The sequence below is a fragment of the Anabrus simplex genome, chromosome 2, assembly GCF_040414725.1.
Source record: "Anabrus simplex isolate iqAnaSimp1 chromosome 2, ASM4041472v1, whole genome shotgun sequence".
NCBI classification, from domain to species: Eukaryota; Metazoa; Arthropoda; class Insecta; order Orthoptera; family Tettigoniidae; genus Anabrus; species Anabrus simplex.
The window spans coordinates 175,676,797-175,702,388 of NC_090266.1; the positions used below are offsets into that span (position 1 = coordinate 175,676,797).

General features: G+C 38.0%; 1 protein-coding gene across 1 annotated transcript in view; it reads right to left on the minus strand.

Annotated features, from left to right (window-relative positions):
- Positions 1-25,592, minus strand: part of LOC136863977 (cytokine receptor) — a 648,368-nt gene that overhangs the window by 149,505 nt on the left and 473,271 nt on the right. The window contains exons 13-18 of the mRNA XM_067140447.2: positions 21,349-21,502; positions 21,102-21,257; positions 18,403-18,561; positions 11,466-11,635; positions 8,997-9,105; positions 2,561-2,728 (exon numbers count right to left, since the gene is read on the minus strand). Coding sequence (XP_066996548.1) covers positions 2,561-2,728; positions 8,997-9,105; positions 11,466-11,635; positions 18,403-18,561; positions 21,102-21,257; positions 21,349-21,502 — 916 coding nt within the window. The remainder of the gene's footprint in view (positions 1-2,560; positions 2,729-8,996; positions 9,106-11,465; positions 11,636-18,402; positions 18,562-21,101; positions 21,258-21,348; positions 21,503-25,592) is intronic.

Here is a 25,592-nt window from a genome sequence, read left to right on the forward strand (position 1 = left end):
TGTTGGTAATTTCTCTTGTAGCTGTGTTGTCTCTGAAGACTACACTGCCAAGGTTTGGAAAAATGTCATGAAGGTTAAACTTCTGAATCTTGACCTTCCACATTTCAAGTCTTGCCTGCATCTTGTCTTCTGTTTCTCTCTAATTCATGACATAATCAGCAAAAGCACCTGCATTGAGTTTCCCAATATTTCCATAGTGATATTCATTATATCATCCACAACTGCGATAAACGGCAGTGGGGAGATAACACTGTCGTGCTGGACTCCACTCTTGATCATAAACCACAAACAGTGTGGACCCTCTCCTATTCGCTGCAGGTACAGTTCTTGTAAAACATCTCGACTTTCCTTACCGGCCATTTAGGCACCTTCTTCATCCTCCTCAGACACTGTTAAATCATCTCTCTTGTGACACTGTTCTATGACTTTTCAATATCCAGGGATACCATGGCTTCCTCCCAATGCTTTTCCCCACCAGCATTCTAGCACTAAATATAACATATATAGTTGACCTGTTATTCCCGAAGCCAGCCTCTGTTCCATAGTCTTCTTGAGAATTTTCAGCCCATGTGACAAGAGTAATCCCTCTTATAGCCAGTAGATTTTCATCCACTTCCTTTCTTGAGCAGAGAAATGAAAGCACACTTGTTCCAGTCTGCAGATACCTTGCTGTCCTTCCACACTGCATTAAGCACTCCATGTAGCCATTGCATACCCTGTACCCCTGCTTTTTTTTATCATGCCTGCATTCACTTCACCTACTTTTTATAGTGCACACACCCATAACATAGCATGCAATGACATACTAGCATTAAATTACACAATGTGCTTCAGACGATGTAAAACTTGGGATTTGTTTGCAGGAAATAATCAAGCAGGTCCAGTAAAGCTTACATTATTACTAAATAAATTATAGTAATCCTTAACCAGAATAATTTTTCAGCAACTCTAGTTCCAGCAAGCCTACCACAATGTTCTGTATATATAATACTTTTAGGTACTATATTGATTTTAATAATATGTGAAATGTGATTTCTAACTAACTTGAATTATTCTTGGTTAATATTTTAATCACTTGTGGATACTCTAGCATCATCAAATGTTTGTTTCCATAATAAGTATTTGAAAGTTATAAAAACAAACTTTTCTTACAAAGGGGAGTTAGCCTAATTACAAAAGATTATTAAAGTACCTTTGTCAAGTGAAAGCTTGTAATGCTTATTCTCTACTTTATAAATATTTTTCCTCGTAACTCTTATTCTTTACTTTAACATATAAATATTTTTCCTCATATTGACATTCGTCTACTCAATTGCTGATCTGAGAGTAACCCATTTAAAAAAATTCTATATACAGTCAACCCTTGTTATAATGACACCAGTTTTAGAGCCACCCTTGCTTTATACCAATACACGCATGGAAACAAATATTATCCTATGTTAAATGCATGAGCAACCTTGTTACTGAGTCAATTCATTTAATGCTAATGTGAATAGCAAACATAATTTAAATTTTATGCACAAAATTATGTGTAATCTGAATATTTTACAAATTTATAATACTGTACTCCTGAAATATAACTTCTGGCATTTGTGGAATTGGGACAGATGTGGCAATGAAGTTCTACTGTTCACTGAGGCAAATATAACAACATAGTGTCTTGACCACCAGGGCTGGATTTCTGCACTTTCACAAATTTCTATATTCAGGACAATGAAGAACCTTTTGAAGTCCAGGCAACCGGGTGGGAAGTAACTTTAATCTTGCAAAACAATGCCTTAAAATCACCACTTCCAATGTTGTTATCATGTGGCCTAATGATTTACACATTCCAATCTCTCAGTTCACACAGTGAAGACAGTTAGTTGGAGAAACATGCAAGTGGTTGTTCTGCAATAAATCATCAGATTGCTCTCATAGATGCAGTAGAGACAAATGAGTGAAAATAAGAAGAGACAGCCATCACAGACTTCATCATCATCATCAACATCAATGTCCCACTCCAGTCTCCCAGGTGTGGTTATCACAGACTTCTTCAGCAAAAAAATAAAGATGAGGTACTGTTAATTTTATATTACTGTAAATTATACGCTTTCATGGTTAATACAGTATGAATAATATTTATTGTGTTCCATAAATTCTGATTAGTATTATTAGAAATTAATCATATCATACAAGTCATAGAATGAATTAAAAAGTTTAGCATTTTAATTATGGTACTCTAATATAGAAATCTCATTTAAGTGCCATCCTTGCTTCATGCCACAAAATATTATGGAACAGACGATGGCATTGTATTAATGGTTGAATGACTGTATACGTATTACATCAATAATAACAAGGAAATATATCTAAACAGTCAGGTCAAAAACATTCTATGATCCCATCCTGACTTATGAACAAATTAATTAATGTCCTGATATCAATGAAAGCATTCACTCAGAGCTCATTGTAAAACCTTCTAAGAGATAATATCAATCAAATTACCGTACTGCATTCACACTTTATCTTCAGTGAGAAAACCTTAAAATAAAAGGTAATGGATGAAAAAAGTACATACCAACACTGGTGTAATAAAATGTGGATGTGTTCTGGAGTTCATCTGACTGCTGAATAACCACCTGATAATAATTGAGGATACCACCTTGAATTAATGGTGGTTTCCAAGAGACTAGAACTAATGAAGAATTAATGAAGCGTACATGAGGGCGCTCCATCTTGCCAGGACCTGTAAGTTTGAAAACACCATGTTAAAGTTAGCAATATAGACTTCTTGCTAATTACTTCTGCCGACAATAAATCTTGACATTCCAAAACATCTTATCTTTGCCCATACCAAGAAACACCTGAAAGCAAAATTCTACCTTTTATAAGCAAGGGAGAAAAGCTGAACCGAAAAGTGGAAGAACTTCCCATAATCAGTCAACACTAATGGACATAAACATACGATACCCTAAAGTCTTCTTCTGGATACAAAATGAAGGATCTGTCCTGATATTCTGGTCCTCTCCAGTAGCGGCAACTGGGAATTAGAAGTGGGGGATACAAAAATGTATAGACAACAGAAAGTTCCTGGGTTTGAGCGATATAATGGAGGGAGGGGGTTAACATCAAAACTGAAAGAATTAGGTACAAAATGGTAAGTTTTTTAATGCTCTCTGAGCGAATTTCAATAGAGAGGTAAATGTTCACAGTCTACCAACTTAAGTGTGGCAATAATAGTTTTTTGAGATTTTTATTCAATACTACACAATAAAGCTGTCATCAAAGGAGCAATAATTACACATGTATTACAATTAAATAGAAGTACCTACGGCTTGATTATACAGCTAAAAATCATATAGTATATGATTACACACTAACAAAGTAACAGACGCTAGATAGAACTTTGCAGTTTCATTGACTGAGTGAGACTGGCAGACTGACTAATGCATGTGGCAAGAGGGTGAATCATAACTCAGTGTCTCCCAGACCTTGGAAAAAATATACCCCTGCTACCCTTCCTCATAGCACATGATACATATTGCTACGCGAGTCTCCACTACTCGCTATGACGCTGTACGAATCAATCAGCTGCGATTAATGACATTTTGAGCGTATTTCCGCTAAAAAATTTCTTAATGGTAATTCTAAATTCCCATGGAGGGAATTAGATATTTTTCACCAATAGAGCATATCAAAAATCAGATCAAAAATTAGATGTATGGCTTTTCAGGCGTTTGCTCTATTAACCAGCATTTCGCCTCAGGTCTTAATACAGTAAAACCTAGTTAAGATGTTTCTGCAGGGGACAAGGAAAAAGAACGTGTTAGGCGAGAGAACGTACTACTGAATATACAAATAAAAACTTTCGAACAGGGATATGGAAGCACTAAATACGATTTTTTCTGACATGGCATTTTACTATAATACCATATAGTTAGTCCGTTATTTTCCTATGGGAATCAACATCTTTATCATGGCATATTATGTTATGTATCTGCGGGTAAAATGAAAATAATATCGACAATTTCTAAAGATGAGAGGAAAGTATTAAAAGGTGTGAAAACACATGAAAGAACAAATATGAAAACCTTTTCTGCTGGCGGTTATAAAATAACAAGTATACTGAAAGATGTAATAAACAACACACATGAAAACATGCGCACGGGGCCCATAAAAACCTCAGAAGTATTATTGCTGATCACACTCTTTGTAAAAATAAATGTTAGTAGAAGCCTTTTATTTCAGAGCAGTGGGTTATTAAGCATTATTTTCTGTTCACACTCTTACACAATGAATTTGAGGTTACACTCGACCATGTGCAGCTGGGAAGAATGACTTTGGCTGCCATTTTGAAGTTGAGAAAACTTCGACCAACTTGAGTGATCGAGACGAAACTCGAAGGTGCGAGTCAACATTCACAACCTCTGCGCGTTTTAAGATGCGGACGGCAGTCCACTTTCTGACTGATTTTAATTTTGCGTTCATCAGTAAGGAATTTCCATGACTTTGTCCGTATCCATAACTAGGCTATTACAAGACAAATATGCACCACGCTAGTCAGTTTCACATGATTAGGTTCCTAATCCAGATACAGACTACTGTATGACGCAACAAATATTCGCTACACTTCATTGTACCACTCAACACAAAATAAATTTCTAACTTCTGAATGGAATGTGAGACACATGTACAAACAGGTTCACAGTTTTTCAGCAATCTCGCTGCTAACCAGCAAGCAAAACTGAACGTTCCTGAAGCTAACGGCTTACTCTCTGAAGGTGTAACTTATCCTGTGAAGTTCAAGAATTCAAGGCCTTTTCCCGTAACCACGCAACTGTGGCGACGGCTATTAGCGGAGCTGGAAATCACATTTCTTTCACGAGGGAAGACAAATAACATTTTCAGGGCTAGGAAAAATATGATCTTACTAAGCAGTAATGGCGAAAATTCATGATGTGATAAGCGAGTTATTTTTATAAAGATTTAATACAATGAGAATCAGAAATTTATGACGTGCTAAGTGGGAAAACGTGTTAATGAGGAACGCACGAACGAGGTTTCACTGTAATGGAAGAAATTAAAGGAAAGAATTAGCTTGTAAGACAATAGGGTTTGTACAAATTGCTCTTTTTAATAATTTCTAGTTTCAGGCAGATAAAATGGAATAAAAATTTTATGTTTTTTCCACAAAGTAGGGCCCCCCACGCAATTGCCGCCACTTGTTCTCTCCATTCAACAAGCAAGGAGTAAAGTCTTCTTAAACTATGATACAAAGTCTAATTCAGTTCTTCGCCCTTAAATTGTTTCCCGCGATGATTCAGTCACTAAAAGCCAGGGATCTTTCTCATAAATTCAGCCTTAACACTTTGCACTCATATGTAGGATATGATCCAACATCATGATCCTCTGTTGTGGCTGTGTGTCGGAGCTCTTTCAGTATATGATTATTCTAAGAACAGTGTGCATTAACAGCAGAATTTAAGATTTTAGCAGCCCTTTGGCAATATCAGGTCTATAAAGTAGCAATAGCAGTTGAAGTAGATTCTTACTATCAAGATAAGTAGTCACAGAATAGGAAGGCAAACTTCATCTAGCTGCACGATGGACTTTGCGAAGAGTAGGAACAGACAGAACAAAGAAAGACAATGAAAAACCCACTTCTTCAGCAAAAACTTTTCAATGAAATCAGACCTTCATCAATATTTTTGCTTTTAAACATGCTCTACAGAAAGTAAAAGTGTGTAAGAGAAGCGTACCTGCAAATTCTGTATTTCCAGCCTTTATGTAATCATTATAAAATATCAAAGCCATTATCTTAAAACAGTGCTGATGGTTATTATTATTATTATTATTATTATTATTATTATTATTATTATTATTATTATTATTATTATTATTATTATTAAAATCAAACAGTCATATCAGCACAGAAGAGTTTAATTCGTAACTGGTTTTCAGACACTAAGGTCCATCATCAGTGATTAAAAAATTACTGGAAACATGCTAATCCTCACGGGTGTGTTGTCAAGATAAAATGGAGCCCAGATGGAATAAACTGTAAAATAAATAAGAAAAAGGATCAAACTCGCTCTGTAAGAACAAGACTTCCAAGAATTGTTCAACACATTAAGTTGAGCCAGAGAGTATCCTTTGATTTCTTTTCAGCAATAATAATGATGATGATGATGATGATATTATCTTAAGTGCCCGGCTCCTTGGTTAAATGATCATTGTAGTGGCCTTCGGTTCAGAGGGCCCCATGTTTGATTTCTGACTGGGCCAGTGGTTTTAACTGCATATGATTAACTCCTCTGGCTTGGGAACTGGGTGTTTAAGTTTGTCTTAACACACATCCAGCCTCAATGAGGGGCCATCCTGACAGATCTTCAATCTTGATGTGGAAGGTGGGGGATAAGAAGAAAGCACAGACAAGCTCATCAAGGGGCTGAAAAGAAATGGATGAAGAAGAATTCGAATTGATGAGGTGAGAGCCCATTTATTTAAAGGAGGCTGTGTATGAAGATGTGGAGACTGGCCTCGTCCTTTTGTGTTTTCATGTCTGTCCTCATCTCCTTTTCTGTTGCTTGAAGACTGTCATTAAATTTATCATATAATGTGATCATATCTTTCTATATGACTTAATTTGTCACTTGCTTGTTCCTTTCCATCACTTTCATAAGAGAATGAGTTAAGTGAAGAGAGAAACAAAGCAGACACCTCTTCCCAAATATACCATGATTACCATGAAATGAAATGGTGTATGGCTTTTTTTTTCTATTTGTTTTACGTCGCACCGACACAGATATGTCTTATGGCGACGATGGGACAGGAAAGGCCTAGGAATGGGAAGGAAACGTCCGTGGCCTTAGTTACGGCACAGTGCCTGGTGTGAAAATGGGAAACCACGGAAAACCATCTTCAGGGCTGCCGACAGTGGGGTTCGAACCCACTATCTCCCGAATACTGGATACTGGCCGCACTTAAGCGACTGCAGCTATCAAGCTCGGTGTGTATGGCTTTTAGTGCCGGGAGTGTCCAAGGGCAAGTTCGGCTCGCCAGATGCAGATCTTTTGATTTGACACCCGTAGGCGACCTGCACGTCGTGATGAGGATGAAATGATGATGAAGACGACACATACACCCAGCCTCCGTGTCAGCAAAATTAACCAATTATGGTTTAAATTCCCGACCCTGCTGGGAATCAAACCTGGGACCCCTGGGACCAAACACCAGCACGCTAACCATTTAGCCATGGAGCCAGACATGATTACCATGATGTCTTCTAAATGATACTGTAAATGAGAATACTATCAATGAAGTGATTGGCAGTTCCGATCCAGAAGGAGAATTGTTTGAATTATCTGAAGGGGAATATGGTCTGGATAATTCTGATAGGTTATATACTGTAGGTAAATCTGTCGAACTGAATATTATATGTACTTGAGTTTGGAGGCTATTTATGAAATAACCAATAGGTCTACAGAAAAACCAATTACACCCTCATTTTTTCTAATTTCTTTTCACATTGCATCTTGTAGGTTTCAAACTTTTAATTTTTATTTTAATATTTTTGATTGCAGGTGGAATGCAAAAATAGTCTGTTTTTAAGCGTGTTTCAACTCTGCATCAAATTTAAGATGTTTCTCCAAAACCCATCATCTGAATGAATCCAAATTTTAACATAACATACATTGGGGTGTTTAATTTTTTTTTTTTTTTAATAAATTACAGAATTTAACATTTACAAGGAAAAAGTTATAAATTTTGTAACATAACTTTTTCTTGGCTTGGGGTGGTTGGAAAATTGTGTTCTTGGTCGCATTGTGATCATATTCATGGTTATGCTGTATGACTGTGAAATACGTACATTCATTCCCTTTCCTTATATCAGTTTGTATTTTTATTGGGTAGAATAATATTGATCAGTAGCAGGCTAATGTAGGAAAAGTTGTGCGATGCTGATGCAATAGCCTGGGACACAGCGCCATGCCACGCTTCCCTCGGAGTTGAATCTACTGATTACAAGTTGCATGTACAATAACATTATATTTACCGTTTGTTTAAATGTTTTCTCCAGCATTTAATAATTACCTGTGATTAGCACTGAAATCAATGTTATTAAGAGGTCATGATAAACATTTCCCATCCCAATTTTTAATGTCTTAAAATTTAGATTCGATTAGAAGAAGGATTTTGGAAAAATAATATCTTAAATTTGATGCACGATTGAAACACACTTAAAAATGGCCACTTTTGGTGGTCCACCTGCTATTACAAATTAAAAATTTGAAACCTACATGACCTAATTTCAAGTGAAACGAGGAAAATGATTATGCTGTTATTTGATTTCCTATAGGCCTATTGTTTATTTCATAAACAACCTCCAAACTCGAGTGCAGTGCATATAATATTTTGGTCAACAGTTTTTCATAATGCCATGATTGCAAAATACCCCTCTGCTTGACAGAATATTTCAAATTGTACGGTATCACACAAAACGTTAACTGTGGAAATATGGCCATATGCAATTTATGCAATTTCTTTCTTATCACAATTTGATTTTTTAAATAAACATAGAAAATACAACTAATGGAATTGAAACTTAATTTTTAGTTGCTAAAATATCCTTGATACCCATCCTTTCAGAATATGGTAATGATTTTTTTTTGAAATGTTCAATAATTATTTCTAAAATGGTCTGAAATAGACCCCAAAAAGCCTGGGATTCTGGAGATAAGAAGTGTAGAAATGGCTGGGAATCAAAGTGTTAATAGACGTCATAACATGCTGCTTCTTCATAAACATGCTAATAGGAATAAGCATACACATTTTTCTGCATTTTTGTAGCCCTTGGAATACAGTATAAAATCAACAAAACCAAGATAACTAATATCAAATAAAATAGTATGAGATGCACGACCAAGATAACTAATATCAAATAAAATATTATGCGATGCACGACCAAGATAACTAATATCAAATAAAATATTATGAGATGCACGATAACTTACTTCCGATTTCAGTCAGAACATAAACATTTGCACTCTTAGAACATTCAGTAGTGCAAGCTTCAACCCCAACTTTGTAAGTCATGTAGCTCGTGAGGTTCTCCAGCTTCACCTGTCAAAAAAAGAAATATTTTAGTCAAAGATGTACTTAATAGTGCTATTTCCAAGAACCAAGACTTTCCAACCAAGCATGAAATTACAGCAGGATACTGTCAGCGTGAGTGACTCTGTGTTAGCTGATGCATACAGCTAACAGGCTAGAAATACAACACTCACATAAATTAAATATAGAATGGTGAAAAATTATGTAATTCCCTCCTGTTAAAACGCAATATTATTAATTGTAAGAGGAACTCCAATTTTAATAGCCAAGTACAAGAATACATGCAAACAACATAAACAAAGTACAGGGACCCAGACTGTAACAAAATGATGGACAAGGAGTAGTGAGGAGGTAAGAGTAAAATGGAGAGGAACTATGACCTCAATGTGGCTACATCTGGATAACGGGAGATGATGATGATGATGATGATGATGATGATGAGTTTTGAATAACTGTGAATGATAGCAGGACTCTCAATAATAGGTACTCATGAGTTGGAGAACATCATAAATGATTTGTGTAGAAAAAGAGCTAACTGTAGCAAGTGGGACTGTCGGTTAAAAAGGCCGCTGAATAATTCTGAGATTGAGTACTGAAAGGCTGATATCATTATATAATTTTACCCCCCGAAAACAGCCTCGACACCATGCCACCTCTGAGCTCAGCACACAATGCAGATGTGCAGCTGGAGGGCAGTTTGGCTATGCCTGGTAGAGATAAACTTCCATGTACTAACTAACTAAAACATATTTATAATAATGTGTTCCTTCCTATTGGTCATGCTTACATTCAAACATAGTAATTTTCACCCGATCACTTTTTATGTCAGGACGTGTGCACTTGAATTACGGTGTTTCTCATGTTCTCGTAAAATACAATTTAATTCTCTACCTTTTTTTCTATGTCCTCAAGTAACAAGAGAAATTTTAACAATTTTGGGTGACCTGTTACTCTTCAACACATTTTTCCCTTCCTGAACACCATTTTTAATAGTCTTGTGCGCAGTAAACTGAAATATGCAGCAATTGCCTGGTCTCTTATTTATAAATGAATTTGAGAAAGTTCACAAATGTTTTGCAAGATTTATTTATAACAAAATATATGAACAATCGGGATTGATTAATCTTATCATACAAGAAATTGTTGTCCGACTCCTTGGCTGAATGGTGAGCACTGTGGCCTTCGGTTCAGAGGATCATGGGTTCTATTCCCGGTTGGGTCGATGATTTTAATCATGTCTGATTAATTCTTCTGGCTCAGGGACTGGATGTTTGTGTTTGTTCCAACACAATCCTCCTCATATTCAGATAACACACCACACAACCAACCACCACAGAAACACATTCTATACCGTATTTCACGTGAGTTTAATCCTGATGCAAACAAGTAGGCCTATGCTCGTGGACATGGACTTAGTTGATTGGAGAAGCAACCGTTGCACTCACTCGACTGTATGTGAGCTCGAAGGAAAGTAGTACATCACATTAATTTTATTTTAGTTTAATACATTTAGAGAGTTTGGAAGAGTACGTAATGAAGTTAAAATATGGTTGTCTTATATATCGGTATATATATAGTTTTGTTTTAATAAAATAGTGATTAAATAACGAGAAATGAAGGCACACGGCGTGGTGTAATATAGGAAGTCTTCTCATAGTGAAGGAAAGTCCCAAGCTGTACAGCGTGGAGATAAGGTGTTGCATCTTGCAGCAGCAGTCAGTGTCAGTATTCATAGTGAGAGAAATGGAGCAAGAGGTTGGACCATTGCGTGTAGTGAAGTACAAAAGAGGAAAACCACTCAGAAGTAACCATAGGCAGTGTATCGTGAATGTGTTCAATAAACTAAGTGAACAGAATCCAGGTTTAGTTGTTTATTCAGAAGTTCAGATCTTCGCACTGTTGTCGTATGTGATGTGCAGCCCTGTACGTCCGAGCACGAGACGTTGACGGGCTGGAGGTAGGTACTACACGCTCAGCGAATCACAACTCTTTCTTTGGTGGAAGCATGGACATACCAGTTTACATCAGGATTAACTTTTGATTAACAACATAATGTTTTTTAGATCTTTTTTTCAGAAATGAATGTACTTATACTGCATTATTTATTGTTATATTGGTAGGTGTATTGCTGTGGTATTGCCTAATTTTTGAACTGTAATAATTGAAGGAATCTGCCATATTTTGTAATTTTCTAATGGATGGTATTATTGTTTTATAATGTGATATGAAGGTTACAAATGATTACGTATGTACCAACTCTCATTGGAGCTCATGCTCTGTTGTTAGATGAAGAATAATATCATCATCACTGTGATAAGAGCCGACATTTAAATTACTATGTTCTAACATAAGCAAAAATACAGACGTACCTTCATTCTCATGTTATTCACCGATGTATTTTCAACTTGGCGAACAGAGTCATTGTAATGTACTCTGTAGAAGCGAATAATACCGTTCAGGGATGCAGGAGGTAACCATTCCACAATCATTGACGTGTTAGTTACACTGGAGACAGTCACATTTCTTGGAGGATCAGGAGCTGCCAGAAATGGAAACAAACTTCCAATTAAATTATACCATGATAACTAGAAAATCAGACACTTATTTACACATACAGTAACATAACAAAAGTACAATAAAAATTCAGGAGATGAATACATATCGAAAGCAGAAAAGACAGGAATGCGGAGGAGAAAGGGAAGGTTCCACACAACTACCTACCTACCTACCCAACCACCGACCTACCCACCCACCTATTTGAGACAGTTCGACTAAATGAGAATCCCATTCCCAAGCAATATTTTTTTCTGTATTCCTGTATTTCTTTTCTATGCACAGAAGTACACACAGTATGTGCTTACAGAAATTCCTTTTACTATGCCAATCAAAAATAAGGGGTTGCCTGGTCAAAGCAGTGAAAGCATGCTTGGTTCACCCAGAAGGACATGGGTTCAATTCCCAATTAGGAAGTCAAAAAATTTAGACACAAAATTTCCACTTTGGAGAGGCATATGGCCCAGACGTTCACTCAGACTACAACTAAAATGAGTACCATATTAATTCCTAGTGGCAGTGGCGGCCAGGCATAGAGGTATCTGCAGGACTTTCGAAGCCCAAGTTCAATAGGTTCAATCCTGGCTCAATCAGGTGCTCAAATATGTCAGCCGCATGTTGAACATAAAAGAAATCCTGTGGGATAAACTTCTGGCACCTCAGCATCTCCCAAAAACCGTAAAAGTAGTTAGTGGGACATAAAACAACAACTATTATTATTATTATTATAGAGCTAACCACTCTATCCCACTTAGTGTCGAGGTTAGAGACAGTGGAGTCTTTACCTTCCACTCCTCTAAGTGCCTCCACGGCCTGTAGGGAGATAATTTTGCTTGCAAATCACAACTTTTTTCCCCAATTATAAATATGAATTTAAAGAAATGTATTTTATTGCAAATACATGAGATTTAACTATAATTTCTTGCATTTTTATATCAAGCTCCTATACCACACTTTGAAATATACTGTTCTAGAGGTGTTCTAGGTACCTTACTGTTATTGGAGGGAGGTAGGAAGAATTGAGACAGGGTTCCAAGTTTTAGGACTAGTTCTAAAATACTGCTGATTTTGAGGGAGATCAGGACAGCAGGTAATGAAGAAACTTGGATATGGTTTATGCTAGTAGCAATATTTGCTTATAAAATAAGAATAATATGATTATGAATGATACACAATAGTTAATGCAAAATCAACTTAAAAATTCAAGATGTGTTAAAACTATGTGTAAAAATAAAACAAAAACATTAATCAAAGGGCCTCAGCTACTGTGTACAGTAATTTTGATCTTACACCACTTGGGCTGCATGTGAGTCAATTTCGATGTTTCAGAAATGGAATCTTGTTGGGCAACTAACGGCAGAGTTTTGAATGAATTTTCTTGGGTAAACACTGAATTTGTCGGCGGTGATCTTTTACAGGGCGTCAATTATGAAAGGAAGTCAAAATATGTTACCCAACTATCCCATGTTTCAAGAAGAAGTACTAACTGAGAAGTATACATATAATCAGTTTCCTTACTGATGCACATCATAAAATTCTGAAGTCATTTGAGAAGTTCCATCAAAGCTCGGCAACTCCTTGAACAGTCCATCATCTAGAAAGGTTTTTCAGGAAGCAGCCTATCCTGCAACAACAGTACTGTGACTTCATGAAGGAGTATGAAGATTTAAGACATATGAAACCAGTAGACGAAATTCTTGACCACAGCCTCCATGAAACATACTACATTCCACACCATGCTATTTTCAAGGAACACAGCACTACAACAAAACTCAAGAGGTGTGCTTGATTGTTCCAGTCAATCTACTACAAGAACTTTTTAAAATGTCTTGCTAATGGTTGGTCCTGCCCTACAGGAAGATCTGTATATGATAGTACTCCGTTTCAGAATTCATCCTATCGCTTTTGCAGCAGAACATAGAGAAGATGTACAGGCGGGTTCTCATACATCCAGACGACTTGAAGCTACAGCATATATTGTGGAGACCAAACCCAAATCTGCCAGTTCGGATGTATGAGTTACAAACCGTCACATATGGAATGGTTCCAAGCTCTTACTTAGCAACCAGACATCTTGTTCAGCTAGCTGATGAAGGAACCGATGAATACACATTAGCAGCAGGAGCCTCAAGATTTCTACATTGATGATGTTCTAAGTAGAGGAAGAAACCTACAGGAAGCCTCACAGTTGCAATCTGAGTTGATTGAGCTGCTTGCCAGTTGTGGATTCCCATTAAGAAAGTTCTGCTCTAAGTATCCAGCATTACTAACAGCACTATCACAAGAAAGCAGAGAGATGTAGTTTTCAGTTTCCTTCGGAAAGGAAGAAGGCATAAGAACTTTAGCCATCTTGCGGCATCCCATGTTGGACAATTTTATGATATCATCCAGGTTGGCAGAAGGCTCCAATTTTCTTGAGCAGTCCTTGCCAGATCCTATGACTAAACGGCAAGTGATATCAACTGTATCGTCTGTCTGTGATCCTATAGGTTCTCTTGAAATTTCCTTTAAGACACCTCTTCAGTTGCTTTCGTGTCATCATCTGGAGTGGGATGAACTCCTACCTCAACCTTTGTTAAGTCAGTGGCAGAGCATGTACTACAATCATCAGAAAAGGCACTCTCATTAGTGTCCTCAAGAAGGCATGTCAGATTCTCTTTCACTATTTCAGTGCTCACTCATGTCACTTACCTATACAGGTTTTATTTTCACTACATCATGTTTATACTTATCTCCACTTTCTGTTGCTAGTTCTTCCCACACTGACATGCCATCAGGTTTATAGTATGATGTTTTCCTTTTCCTCTTCCTATTTTTCTACATATGTCTTGATTTGGCACTTACGTCTTCCTTGTCATTACTAATATTGGCTTGTTGGTACCCATTTCTCCTTTAGTGTTTGTCCTGTGTGCCTAGTCATTTATCACCTGTATTAATAATTATCTTACATCTCTTTCCTTTTCCTGTGTTTATCCACCTTTATCCTACACTACCTGAGTGAAGATCTGTCAAGATGGCCCCTCAACGTCTATCGATACATGCCCTCCTGATGTAGCTGGGAAGTAGAAACGAACTCATCAGGCCCAGGAAGAAATGGCTGTAGAAGAACTGGAATCAATGACGCAAGAGTCAATCTATTTCAAGACGGCAGTGTACAAAGAAGTGGAAACTGTCCTAGCCTTTTGTGTTTTCCATCTACAATTCCACAAAAGAACTGAAGCACCCAGAATAAATGGTCGGATGTCAATGTAAGTTTGTACACATACACACCATCCGCAGGTATGTAAATTACTCTTCTTATCCCACACCTCCCACTTCAAGACTGAAGATCTGTCAAGATGGCCTTGCAACGAGTGTTGAAACCGCTCTCCTGATGAAGCTCGGAAGCAGAAACGAGACTATCAGAGGATAAGTTGCAATTCTCTGCGACAGGTAGAACAGCCATCAGAGTGCGTTAGTGTTGTTACCAGGCCGGATAGGGTATGTAAGGGGCGTGAACAGCATCAGATGATGAGTGATCACTCTGAAGGACACGGAGATGCCTTGTCCTGACAGAGTTTGAAATGGGCCTCATTGTGGGTATCCACTTGGCCGGCTGGTCAAATCGTGCAATATCCAGATTTGTGGGGCATTCTGATGTGACAGTGGCCTGGTGTTGGACTGCATGGGAACGTGAGGGCAGGCAAATTCGTCATCACAAGGGAGGATCACCGTACTGAGCACCAAGCGCATCATAACTCCTTTACATCTGTGCCTGCCATCCAAGAACAAGTAATGGATTTCCTTCAACATTCTGTGTCATGTCGCACCATTGGTTGGAGACTAGCGGCAGATGGACTAGGGAATTACCATACCTTGCATGGGCTGCTGTTAACACCACAACACAAATGGCTGTGTTTGGAGTGGTGCCATAACTGAGAAACATGGACTGATGATGAATGGTGTCGCATTGTGATCAGAGATGAATCGCGTTTCTGTGCTACCCCAGATGACCATCATCTGTGAGTATGGCGGCGACCTACGGAAAGGTCCCATTCTTACAATGTTTTGGAGAGGCACAGCGGTGTTATTCCTGGCGTGATAGTGTGGGGAGCTATCGGGTGCGACTTCAGGTCACGGCTGGTAGTGGTTGAGGGAACTCTGACGGCGCAACAGTATATCACAGACATCCTGCATCCTCGTGTGTTACCTCTCATCCGGTAGTATCGTGGTGCAATTTTTCAACCTCGTCCACACACAGCACGCGTCTCTATAAACTGTCTGCATTATCTTGAGGTACTCCCGTGGCCAGAAAGATCCCCAGATCTGTCCCGGATAGAACATGTGGGACCAGCTCAGACATCAACTCCACCCCAGTGCGAGTATCCAGGATATCAAAGACCAGTTACAACAGCTGTGGGCCAGCTTGCCTCAGGAGAGAATACAACGGCTTTATGATACCCTTTCCAACCAAATCAGTGCATGCATCCAGGCCAGAGGAGTGCGACTTCATACTAATGAGTGGGCTCTTACTGCCAAGTTCTTTGTAAATTTGACTTGACTTTTTAATCACTGAAATTACATCACATAACCCTCTCAACATGTGAAGTTTCATTTCATTTCCTCCTCCCCTTCTGGGTGATACATTTTTCTTTTTTGTAAGGCTGTGTACTTTTCCCCGTTCCCATACTGACCGGTCATCGTGTTTCTCTTACTACAAGTTCCTTTTGATATTTCTATCTTTCTATACAGTACATGAATTGATTCGCACTTGTCTGTTCCTTTCCATTGCATATATTGGCCTCCTTGGTTGCTTCTCTCTTTTAGTGTTCGTCCAGTGTTCCTAGTCTTTTACCACTTGTATTCATCTTTTAACTTTTTGTCCCTTCCCTTCTGTGTTTGTCTGGCTTTCTTTTTTTTCCTATACTTCCCACATCAAGACTGAAGATCTGTCAAGATGGTTCCGCAACGAGTGTTGAAGCTCGGAAGCAGAAACGAGACTGTCAGATGTAGAAGAACTGGGGTTGATGAGGGGTGAGCCTATCTATTCAAAGAAGGCAGTTTATAAACATGCAAAGAGTGTCCCTTTCTGTTTTCTTTCCATTTCTCTCTCTTCACATACAGCCCAGTCGTTGTGTTTCTACTGTTATTCCTTTTCCTGTTCCTATGTTTCTCTGTATGACTTGATTTGATATGTATTTGTTCCTTTTCATTACTTACTTGTTCATGGAACTTCTCAACAGGGTGGGCCACAAGTCACGATTGGAAAGTATTTCAAATAACTTAACATGTAGTTTTGGGGGTTATGTGGATCTGGAAATGTGTTCTAGGTTGACAATAATGTTCATGCCTACCTGCAGTATGTCTGTCTTCAGGTAGAGTTTACTCAAATTACAACAACACAGGCGATAATTGCTATGCATCACTCCATGAAAATACGGCATCTCATTGTGTTCTGTTTTGCTTACGATTCTGGCGACTGCTACCAAGGTGATACTGTTGTAAACATTTGTGTTATAATGGTGTATACAAGCAGATTCACAGTTGAAGAACGTCCTCTCCTTAGCATATGACTGCATCAATAGGAACGAACGGGTGACACATATGATGAAATTAGGGAAAAACCTTTTAATTCCTTCAATAAAGAAACCCCATTAGAGGCTAATTTTCAGAAACTGGGAAGAAATATCTTTGCAACTGGGTCTGTGTTAGAAGCACCACGCAGTTGAAGAGCCAAGAAATATGACAACGATAATGAAGTCACCGAACGCTTAAATGCATCATTGCATTGTTCACCAACAAAACTGACAAGGAAGCAGTCAGCGGAGATGGACATTCCTAGAACTTCCATGCATCGTTGAATGAAGGATGAAGGTTACCATTCATTTCTACCCGGCAGCATCAATGAATTAAGTAATCGCAACATGAGCCGTGCGAACAGTTACCTGCAGCTTTACAAACGTTAGTGGCTCACTGTAAGGTAATGATGACACATGATTGTGCTGTGTATCTTAGCTCCCGGTCTCGAATTGTTTATATCTGGGTGAAAGACAACCCTCATTATTATAAAGAAATTAAGCAACACCCTACTCGTGTTATGCTATGGACCAGTATTACCAGTGACCTTATCATCGGGCCATATTTCTTTGATGGGTCTGTGACAAGGGAATCGTACCAGCAGATGTTAATCTCACTGGCTGTTACCAGAACTTGACAAAGTTGGCCTGCTGAACGATGTCGCTTTGCAACAGGATGGTGCCCCTGGACACTACTGGATTCCTGTTCGAGACTGGTTGAACAACCAGTTTCCATTATGGATCGGAAGTGGAGGGCCTCGTATATGGCCGCCCAGGACTTAACAACATGCAATAATTAGCTGGGGTCCTTCTTAAACGAAAATATTTCTACAACTTGTATGACTTCCGTTGAAGAGCTGAAAGAAGAGAATGATCACTCCCAAAATGCTGCGCCGGGCAAGCAGAAGCACATGGCAGCGAATCCAACTCTGCGCCAAGAATGATGGTCAGCATACCGAGAGAGGTTTGAAATATGTAAGAACATTCATTTCTGTCTTATTCCATTCTTGCATGTATTTTTTCCGTTAAATACAAATGCTTGCCTTTCATGTTGCTTCTTGTTTGAATAAAATAACATTTAACATTTCCAATCGTGACTTCTGGCCCACCTTGTGAAAAGTAAATTAACTCTCATTACAAGTCTTTTTTTTTTTTTTTTAAATCACATTAATCATTTTACTTCTACTCTTTGACTTACCTGCCTCCAGAGTAGTGTTCAACAAAACATCACTCTTTACTTCCTTATTGTTAGTCATTATGGAAAGTGACAACACGTAAGTAGTATACGGCCTTAATCCCGTCACATTGCCATGGATCTGTCCTGGTACTACCTCAAGGTTGGTTGTTTGCTGTGGCTCTGAAAATAAGAGCAAAATAACTTCAAGCATACTTCATACTGAGTCAGTCTCCTTGTTAAACAAATCATAACTTAAGCAGTAAATGCAGAAACTCCACATCACATGGACTGCAACAAGTTTTTTGCAGTTTCACATGACAATTAATCCTGTGATCATCAGCCACAGGGCCCATAGTTTTAGATGGAATCCAGACTACAGGAGTTTGACTCCTAATTTCAAAAAATGCTACATACACTGGCAGAAATTCACTGAGAAGATATGGACAATATCACTCACCTCTCACACACCCTCACCATCTATACCATGGCTGCCCAAACCACAACCCACCAAGGCTTCTTCTGTGACTTGCCAGAACAGAAGTGATTTTGCTATCATCCATATTTGAGTTTAGCAAGACTTGAAGGCAAATAAAGCTAAGCAAATGTAAATTTAAGACCAAATAGTGTTTGAGGAATATACAGTAGTCCACCATTTTTGTATATCCACGTAGCAGAGAGTAGAGAATAGTGAAAACAGTCAGCTTTTTATTGATGTAGCATATCTCATATACTGATATAACTGCCTTGTGCCTCCACCCTACATCAGTGTTTACTTCATTCTCAGTGACTTTATATGTGTAGTAGTGTTACAAAAAGTACAAAATGCTTTCAAGTAAGTGCAAAATTGATCATGAATGCAGGAAATATAAGTCTTGACTTGGTAATTAAAAAGTTCAAAACACCAGTTACACACTTCTCATTGCATAAGTAATTTTGCATACAATTTTACACTTGTAGCAGGAAAAAAAAAAAAGGCGTATGGCTTTTATTGCCGGGAGTGTCTGAGGACAAGTTTGACGACCGTAGGTGACCTCCGCGTCGTGATGAGGATGAAATGATGATGAAGATGACATGTACACCCAGCCCCCGTGCCAGCGGAATTAACCAATTATGGTTAAAATCCCGACCCTGCTGGGAAGTGAACCCGGGACCCCCATGAGCAACCACTTAGCCATGGAGCTGGATGCACAAAGCTTTGTAAAACTGGCTAATACACCATAGAAATTAATTTTTAAAACATTAGCAAAAACTACTTTCACCATTTTTACATTCCATAAAATAGTACATTTTATATAATTTTTTAAAAATGTACATGAGGCTCATGACCAGTTGTTCAAGTTAATCATTGGCTCTGTATTTTTTTAAAAAATGTTTAGGCAGCTCTGCTCTATACAATGGAAATGGATCATAGCCAATGGCAGCCTAAGTAGAAAATCAAATGGGAGCTATACAGGATACAGAATGAATGACGAACATAAAATCCTTATTGTGGAGCAAATGCATTTTCAGAATACTATTTCATTCACATTACTTTTACTTACCAGAATGTGCACTGTGATCACCATTCCATTTTTTGAAATTATTATTACCATATAATTATAACAGCACTGACCTTAGTAAGGACCACCCGTCCTCCATATGAACACCTATTTGGTTCACTGGAGGAGAAAATATGTTACTCCAGACTCTTAATGACCCCATGCATCATGTATGATACATCAGGCATTTTTTTTTCTGGCTCAGAAAATAAGTGGAACTTATGGTGACCTGTTGTATCATATTTGATATATTCTGTGGTTTAAGTTTGTGATTTTCTTGCTGTTTTCCATTCAAACGTAGGTGGCACCACCATGTAAAAGTCAAAACTCAGTAGAGTCCAAATGTATCATATGATGGTAGAAAAAAAGTGCCTTTACAGGTATGTCTTATTTTTCCCCTTTAACATCCATGGCTAAATGGTTAGCGTACTGGCCTTTGGTCACAGGGGTCCCGGGTTCGATTCCCGGCAGGGCCGGGAATTTTAACCAACATTGGTTAATTTCGCTGGCACGGGGGCTGGGTGTATGTGTCATCTTCATCATCATTTCATCCTCATCACAATGGGCAGGTCGCCTACGGGGGTCAAATCGAGTCGGACTTGACCTCGGACACTCCCGGTACTAAAAGCCATACGCCATTTAATTTCATCGGACTAAACACAAAAGTAACAATGTTAATGTCTAATCCCTCCCTCAGAACCCCCGGAGGTCCACACTGTCGAAACATTTTGGAACTTTGTTATATTGTTTCCCTAAAAGGCCATTTTTAAAAATATCGTATCTAAATTTGGCTTTGGGTCTCTACAGGCTAGGAGCATCATTGGTGTCAAATACATGCAATAAAATCTTCATGCAACACTGATTTGTGGTCATTTTTGTTGTAATGAAAGGCACAATTAGCAAAATTATCTTATACTGAATAATAATAATAATAATAATAATAATAATAATAATAATAATAATAATAATAATAATAATAATAATAATGTCAGTACCATGGATAATTTTGTTCAATTTTTCTTATCATTTCAAGGTTACACTGTTGCAAAGAAATATCTTTCTCTTAATTGCTTAAAATGGAAAATAATATGACATCATCATCATCATCATCATCATCATCATCATCATCATCATCATATACTTTCTAATAATATATGAATATAACTGCTTGGAAAGTCATACCTTTGCAAGTGATATTGTTTGGTGCAGCAATGGGGCAGAAATGTATCTGAAAACCTGATATTATACCAATCCGATCAGAGCACTCTAGTTTCCAGCCAACCTCAATGAAAGTGGAACCTATGCGGTTGATCCATACACTCTTCATTGTACCTGGATCTGTCAAATACATGGGGATCAGTTAATGGTAAATGCACTTATTTTTAAATAATTAAAAAATAATTTTCATTGGTAGCCTTTTAATCCTTACCCTTATTGTGGAGAACAGTACATGATGCCCAAACCATTCCACTGCTTGCATATTTACTGTTTGCAGATATGGCAAACTGATAGATTTTCTCTTCTGCAACTGTGATGTTCTTTACAAAAACATCATTTGGAACATGAGTCCAATTTAAAAAGCCCTATTTGAACAAAAAGTAAGAAAGAGGACATGTTAAATAAACTACACAGCTAAATATAAATTACAAGTAGCAGATTAGGAACAGACTACTTAGGAGTTGGAGATGGTAGTGATGAGCCATACAGACGTACTTGTACGTTAGCAGACGACTTGGCCTGCTGTGGTACTGATGTGCACATATGTTCTGTACTTCTATGGGAAGGGTTTTAGTTCCACCTAATCAATATTGAATTGTTATACAAACTACTGTATTATATACATGTATGTACTAGTTTTGACCCAACAGTTAAACTTAACCTAGAACCAAAATGGAAAAGCACCTAATGTGATATTATATAATATACATTCTGAATAACTGTCGTTGTTAGCCGACTGTAAACATGGTAACTTATTCAAAAACCTACCAGAGAACATATTGGTGACACATGAGCTGTTGATATGGCTATGAAATATATATTGAAATATAATTGTGGCATATGTACATTCAAAGACACATGTTGTAACTGTTAAATTTAAATAATTGCACATTGTCTGTAGGACTCGTTTAACATATTTGAGATCAGACTGGTTATGTATTGGTATGATATCCCATAAATAGCCACATCATAGCCATAGCAACAGCCAATTATATGGAACTAAACCCTTGACATAGTTGTCTAACATCAATACGGAACATGAAACTAATCTATTTTGATGTTTTGTACTTTTCACCAAAACAGAACAGGTGTAAACTGACATTCGACATTGAGGTTTCCTCCAAGTAGTGATGTCTCTTGGCTATACATTTGAACTTTGTTCAAGCTTGATGTCGGAACTTCACTTGTCTTTTATTACAACCAGAGGGCACGTTCATCATCTCATGTGGCACTCAGAACAATAAGAGAGGTTCGGATATGTAGCTTTTGGTATGTGATCTTGACTACTTTCCTTTAGATAATGTGGTAGGGAATTTGTCTAAAATATTTGTATAATTTAATTCATTTTAAAAATTGCATGAAATAATTGCACTCTTCTTAAAATCAATGGCAAACTCAAAATATGATATTAATTGCCATTTTACTATTTTCTTTTAAAATATTAGTTATAAAACAATAAAGTACTTGTAATATATTTTCTTATTTTATGAAAAAAGAGGGGCCCAGCCACGACTGAAGAAACATTTTCAAATGCTACTTGTCTTAAGAGACATTAATCATCATCATCATCATCATCATCATCATCATCATCGTACAGTTCCAGTTTCCCGGGTACTGTTACTGAGCCTCTTCCACTTCTTCCTGTCCATATACAACTTGTCATGGAGAACATCATCCACTGCCCATCCTCTGGTAACTAGATCAACCTTGATCATGTCCATCCATCGACTTTTAGGTCTTCCTGCAGGTCTTTTCCCCTCCACCTGTCTTTCCAAATTTATTCTGGCTGTTCTTGTAGGCTCCATCCTCATTACATGCCCGTACCACCGTAGTCTGGATGTGCCAATTCGATCTAATAGGGATGTCTTTGTTCCAGCTTCTTTCCTCACCTCCTCATTTCTTAACTTGTCCATCTTGGTCGTCTGGATGGTGGATCTAAGAAATTTCATCTCTGATGCTTGCAGTCTTGATGAATCTCTTTTTGTGAGGGTGGTATGAAATAGCTGTTAAACATCATCAGTTTGGCTGGATTTGGAATCATGTCATCCCATAAAAGTGTTCTTACTTGTTGGTAGAATTCTGACCCCTTTTGCACTCTGTTTGTAATTTCCTTTCCTGATCAAATTATCACTGGAGATTACACTTCCGTGGTAAGGAAAACCATCCACACACTCTAGGTGGTGGTCTCCTAGTTCTACACTTGCTGGATGCACTTCTGTGTTGACTGCCATCACCACTGTCTTGGCCTTGCTGATGTTGAGGTTATATTCCTGGAACTGGGATTTCCGTATGTTGAGTCTGGGCCATAACAGTGATGAAGAGTAGTGGGGACAGTGCACTTCCTTGCTGAACTCCACTCATGGTCTCAAACCATGATGATCGACCCTCCCCAATTTGTACACAGCTAGTACAGTCTTTGTACAATGTCTGAATTTTCCTTACCAGTCCTTCAGACAAATTTCTTTTCCTCAGGCACTCCCAGATCTTATCTCTTATAACACAATTATAGGCCTTTTCTATATCCAGGAATATAATTATCAGGTTCTTGCCTTTCTCCCAATACTTTTCCATCAGCATGCGGGTACTAAAAATTAGATCCATTGTTGATCTGTTACTTCTGAATCCATATTGCTCCTCCTCTAACTGTGGTTCAATGATGGTTCTCAATCTCCTTTCTATGATCTTCTCTAGAATTTTTAGCCAATGAGACAGAAGTGTTATTCCTCTATAGTTGGTGGGTTTCCGTCTGCAGCCTTTCTTAAACAGGGGAATTATAATGCCCTTACTCCAATCTGCAAGTATTTTGTTGTCTGTTCATACGGCATTTAGTAATCTGTGCAGCTATCGTATACCCTGGATGCCTGTTGCCTTTATCATGTCCCCATTCACTTCATCTGCACCTGAAGATTTTCCTTTAGGCATAGATTTTAAGGCTGTCTCATTTTCTGTCCAGGTGATGGAGGGTTCCTCATTGTAGGCTTGGATTTCTGGTTAACTGTATTTTGTTCTTGAACTGGTCTGTTCAGTAGGTGGTCGAAATGGTTCTTCAGGATTTCTCTCATGTCACTTTCTGTCTTAACCAAATTTCCATTTTCATCTTCAAGTGCCTTTATGGTATTCACTGGTTTCCTTTTACCTCTATAACACTATACAGTAGTTTCTTATTAGCTCTGCTGTCTTCCTCCAGTTTCTGAGTGAATATATTCCATGCCTTGGTCTTTTCTTTTGTAACTGTTCTTTGAATGTCCATTTCCTTGTTTCGATATAATTGTTCGAGTTTTCTGATCTTTGCCTCGTTTCTAGTAAGATCCGGTTTATTTTTCTCCCAATCCCTTTCTTTCCGCAAGAGATTTCTTTCCCTGATAGCTGCTCTTGCTCTTTCATTCCACCAAGGTGTTTCTTCCTCCCTTGTTTTCATACTTGTCTTTCCACAAACTTCAGTTGCTTCCTTAACCAATGTGTCCCTTATATGGTCCATTCTGCCTCTCCATTTTTTCTTTCATCTCTTGGTAGCAGAGTTTTCAGCCAGTTCCGATACTCAGTTCTCTTATCTGTTTTCTGGAGTTCCCATTCTTTGATTTTTGGCATTAACCTGTTCTGTACCTTTGACATAGAAGTTTCTCAAGTCTGCTACTAATAAATGGTGGTCACTGTCAAGACTCTCGCTGGGTATTACTCTGACATCTGTTACCATTCAGCTCCTTTCTTAATCTGAGATGACATAATCAATTACAATTTTGTAGTCTATCCCAACTGTATCATGTTATCTTATGGCTCTGTCTCTTCTTGAACCAACTATTTTTCACCACCAACCCATTCCTCATACAGAAGTCAAGGAGATATTCATCTTCTATATTTCTTCCACCATATCCATGAGGTCCCATTACACTCTCATATCCTGTTCTATCTGTCCCAATCTGTGCATTCAGATCTCCTATAATGATTATTCTCTCTTTACTAATAATTTTTTCCAAATCATCAAGAAACTGGTTCTTATCCTCTTGACAACATCCAGTTTGAGGTGCATACACCTGTACCAAAGTTAGTTTTCCTTTCCCTAAATGCACAATCACCTTTATTATTCTCTCACTAACGTGCTGAATGTCAGCGACTCCTAGATCTTTACTCATGATGAAACCAACACCATTCCTCATCTCTTTGTCATTTCCATGCCAATACAGTGTATACTGTTTTTTTTTAATTTCTTCATTCCTTTTCCTCTCCATTTGGTTTCACTCAGCCCCAGTATAGTAAATTTCCTCCTTTCCATGAGGTCCACAAGTTCTTCACATTTTCCTGTGAGACTGAGTAAGTTGATGGTCCCAATCCGTGTTAGTCTCCTCCAGGATTTTTGCATTTTTGCAAGACCCTGTCTATCATCTGGCCAAAAACCATCATCCCTGACATGAGTCTGCTCATGCTGGTGTCTTAATTTAGTTGATAAATGCATTTCGA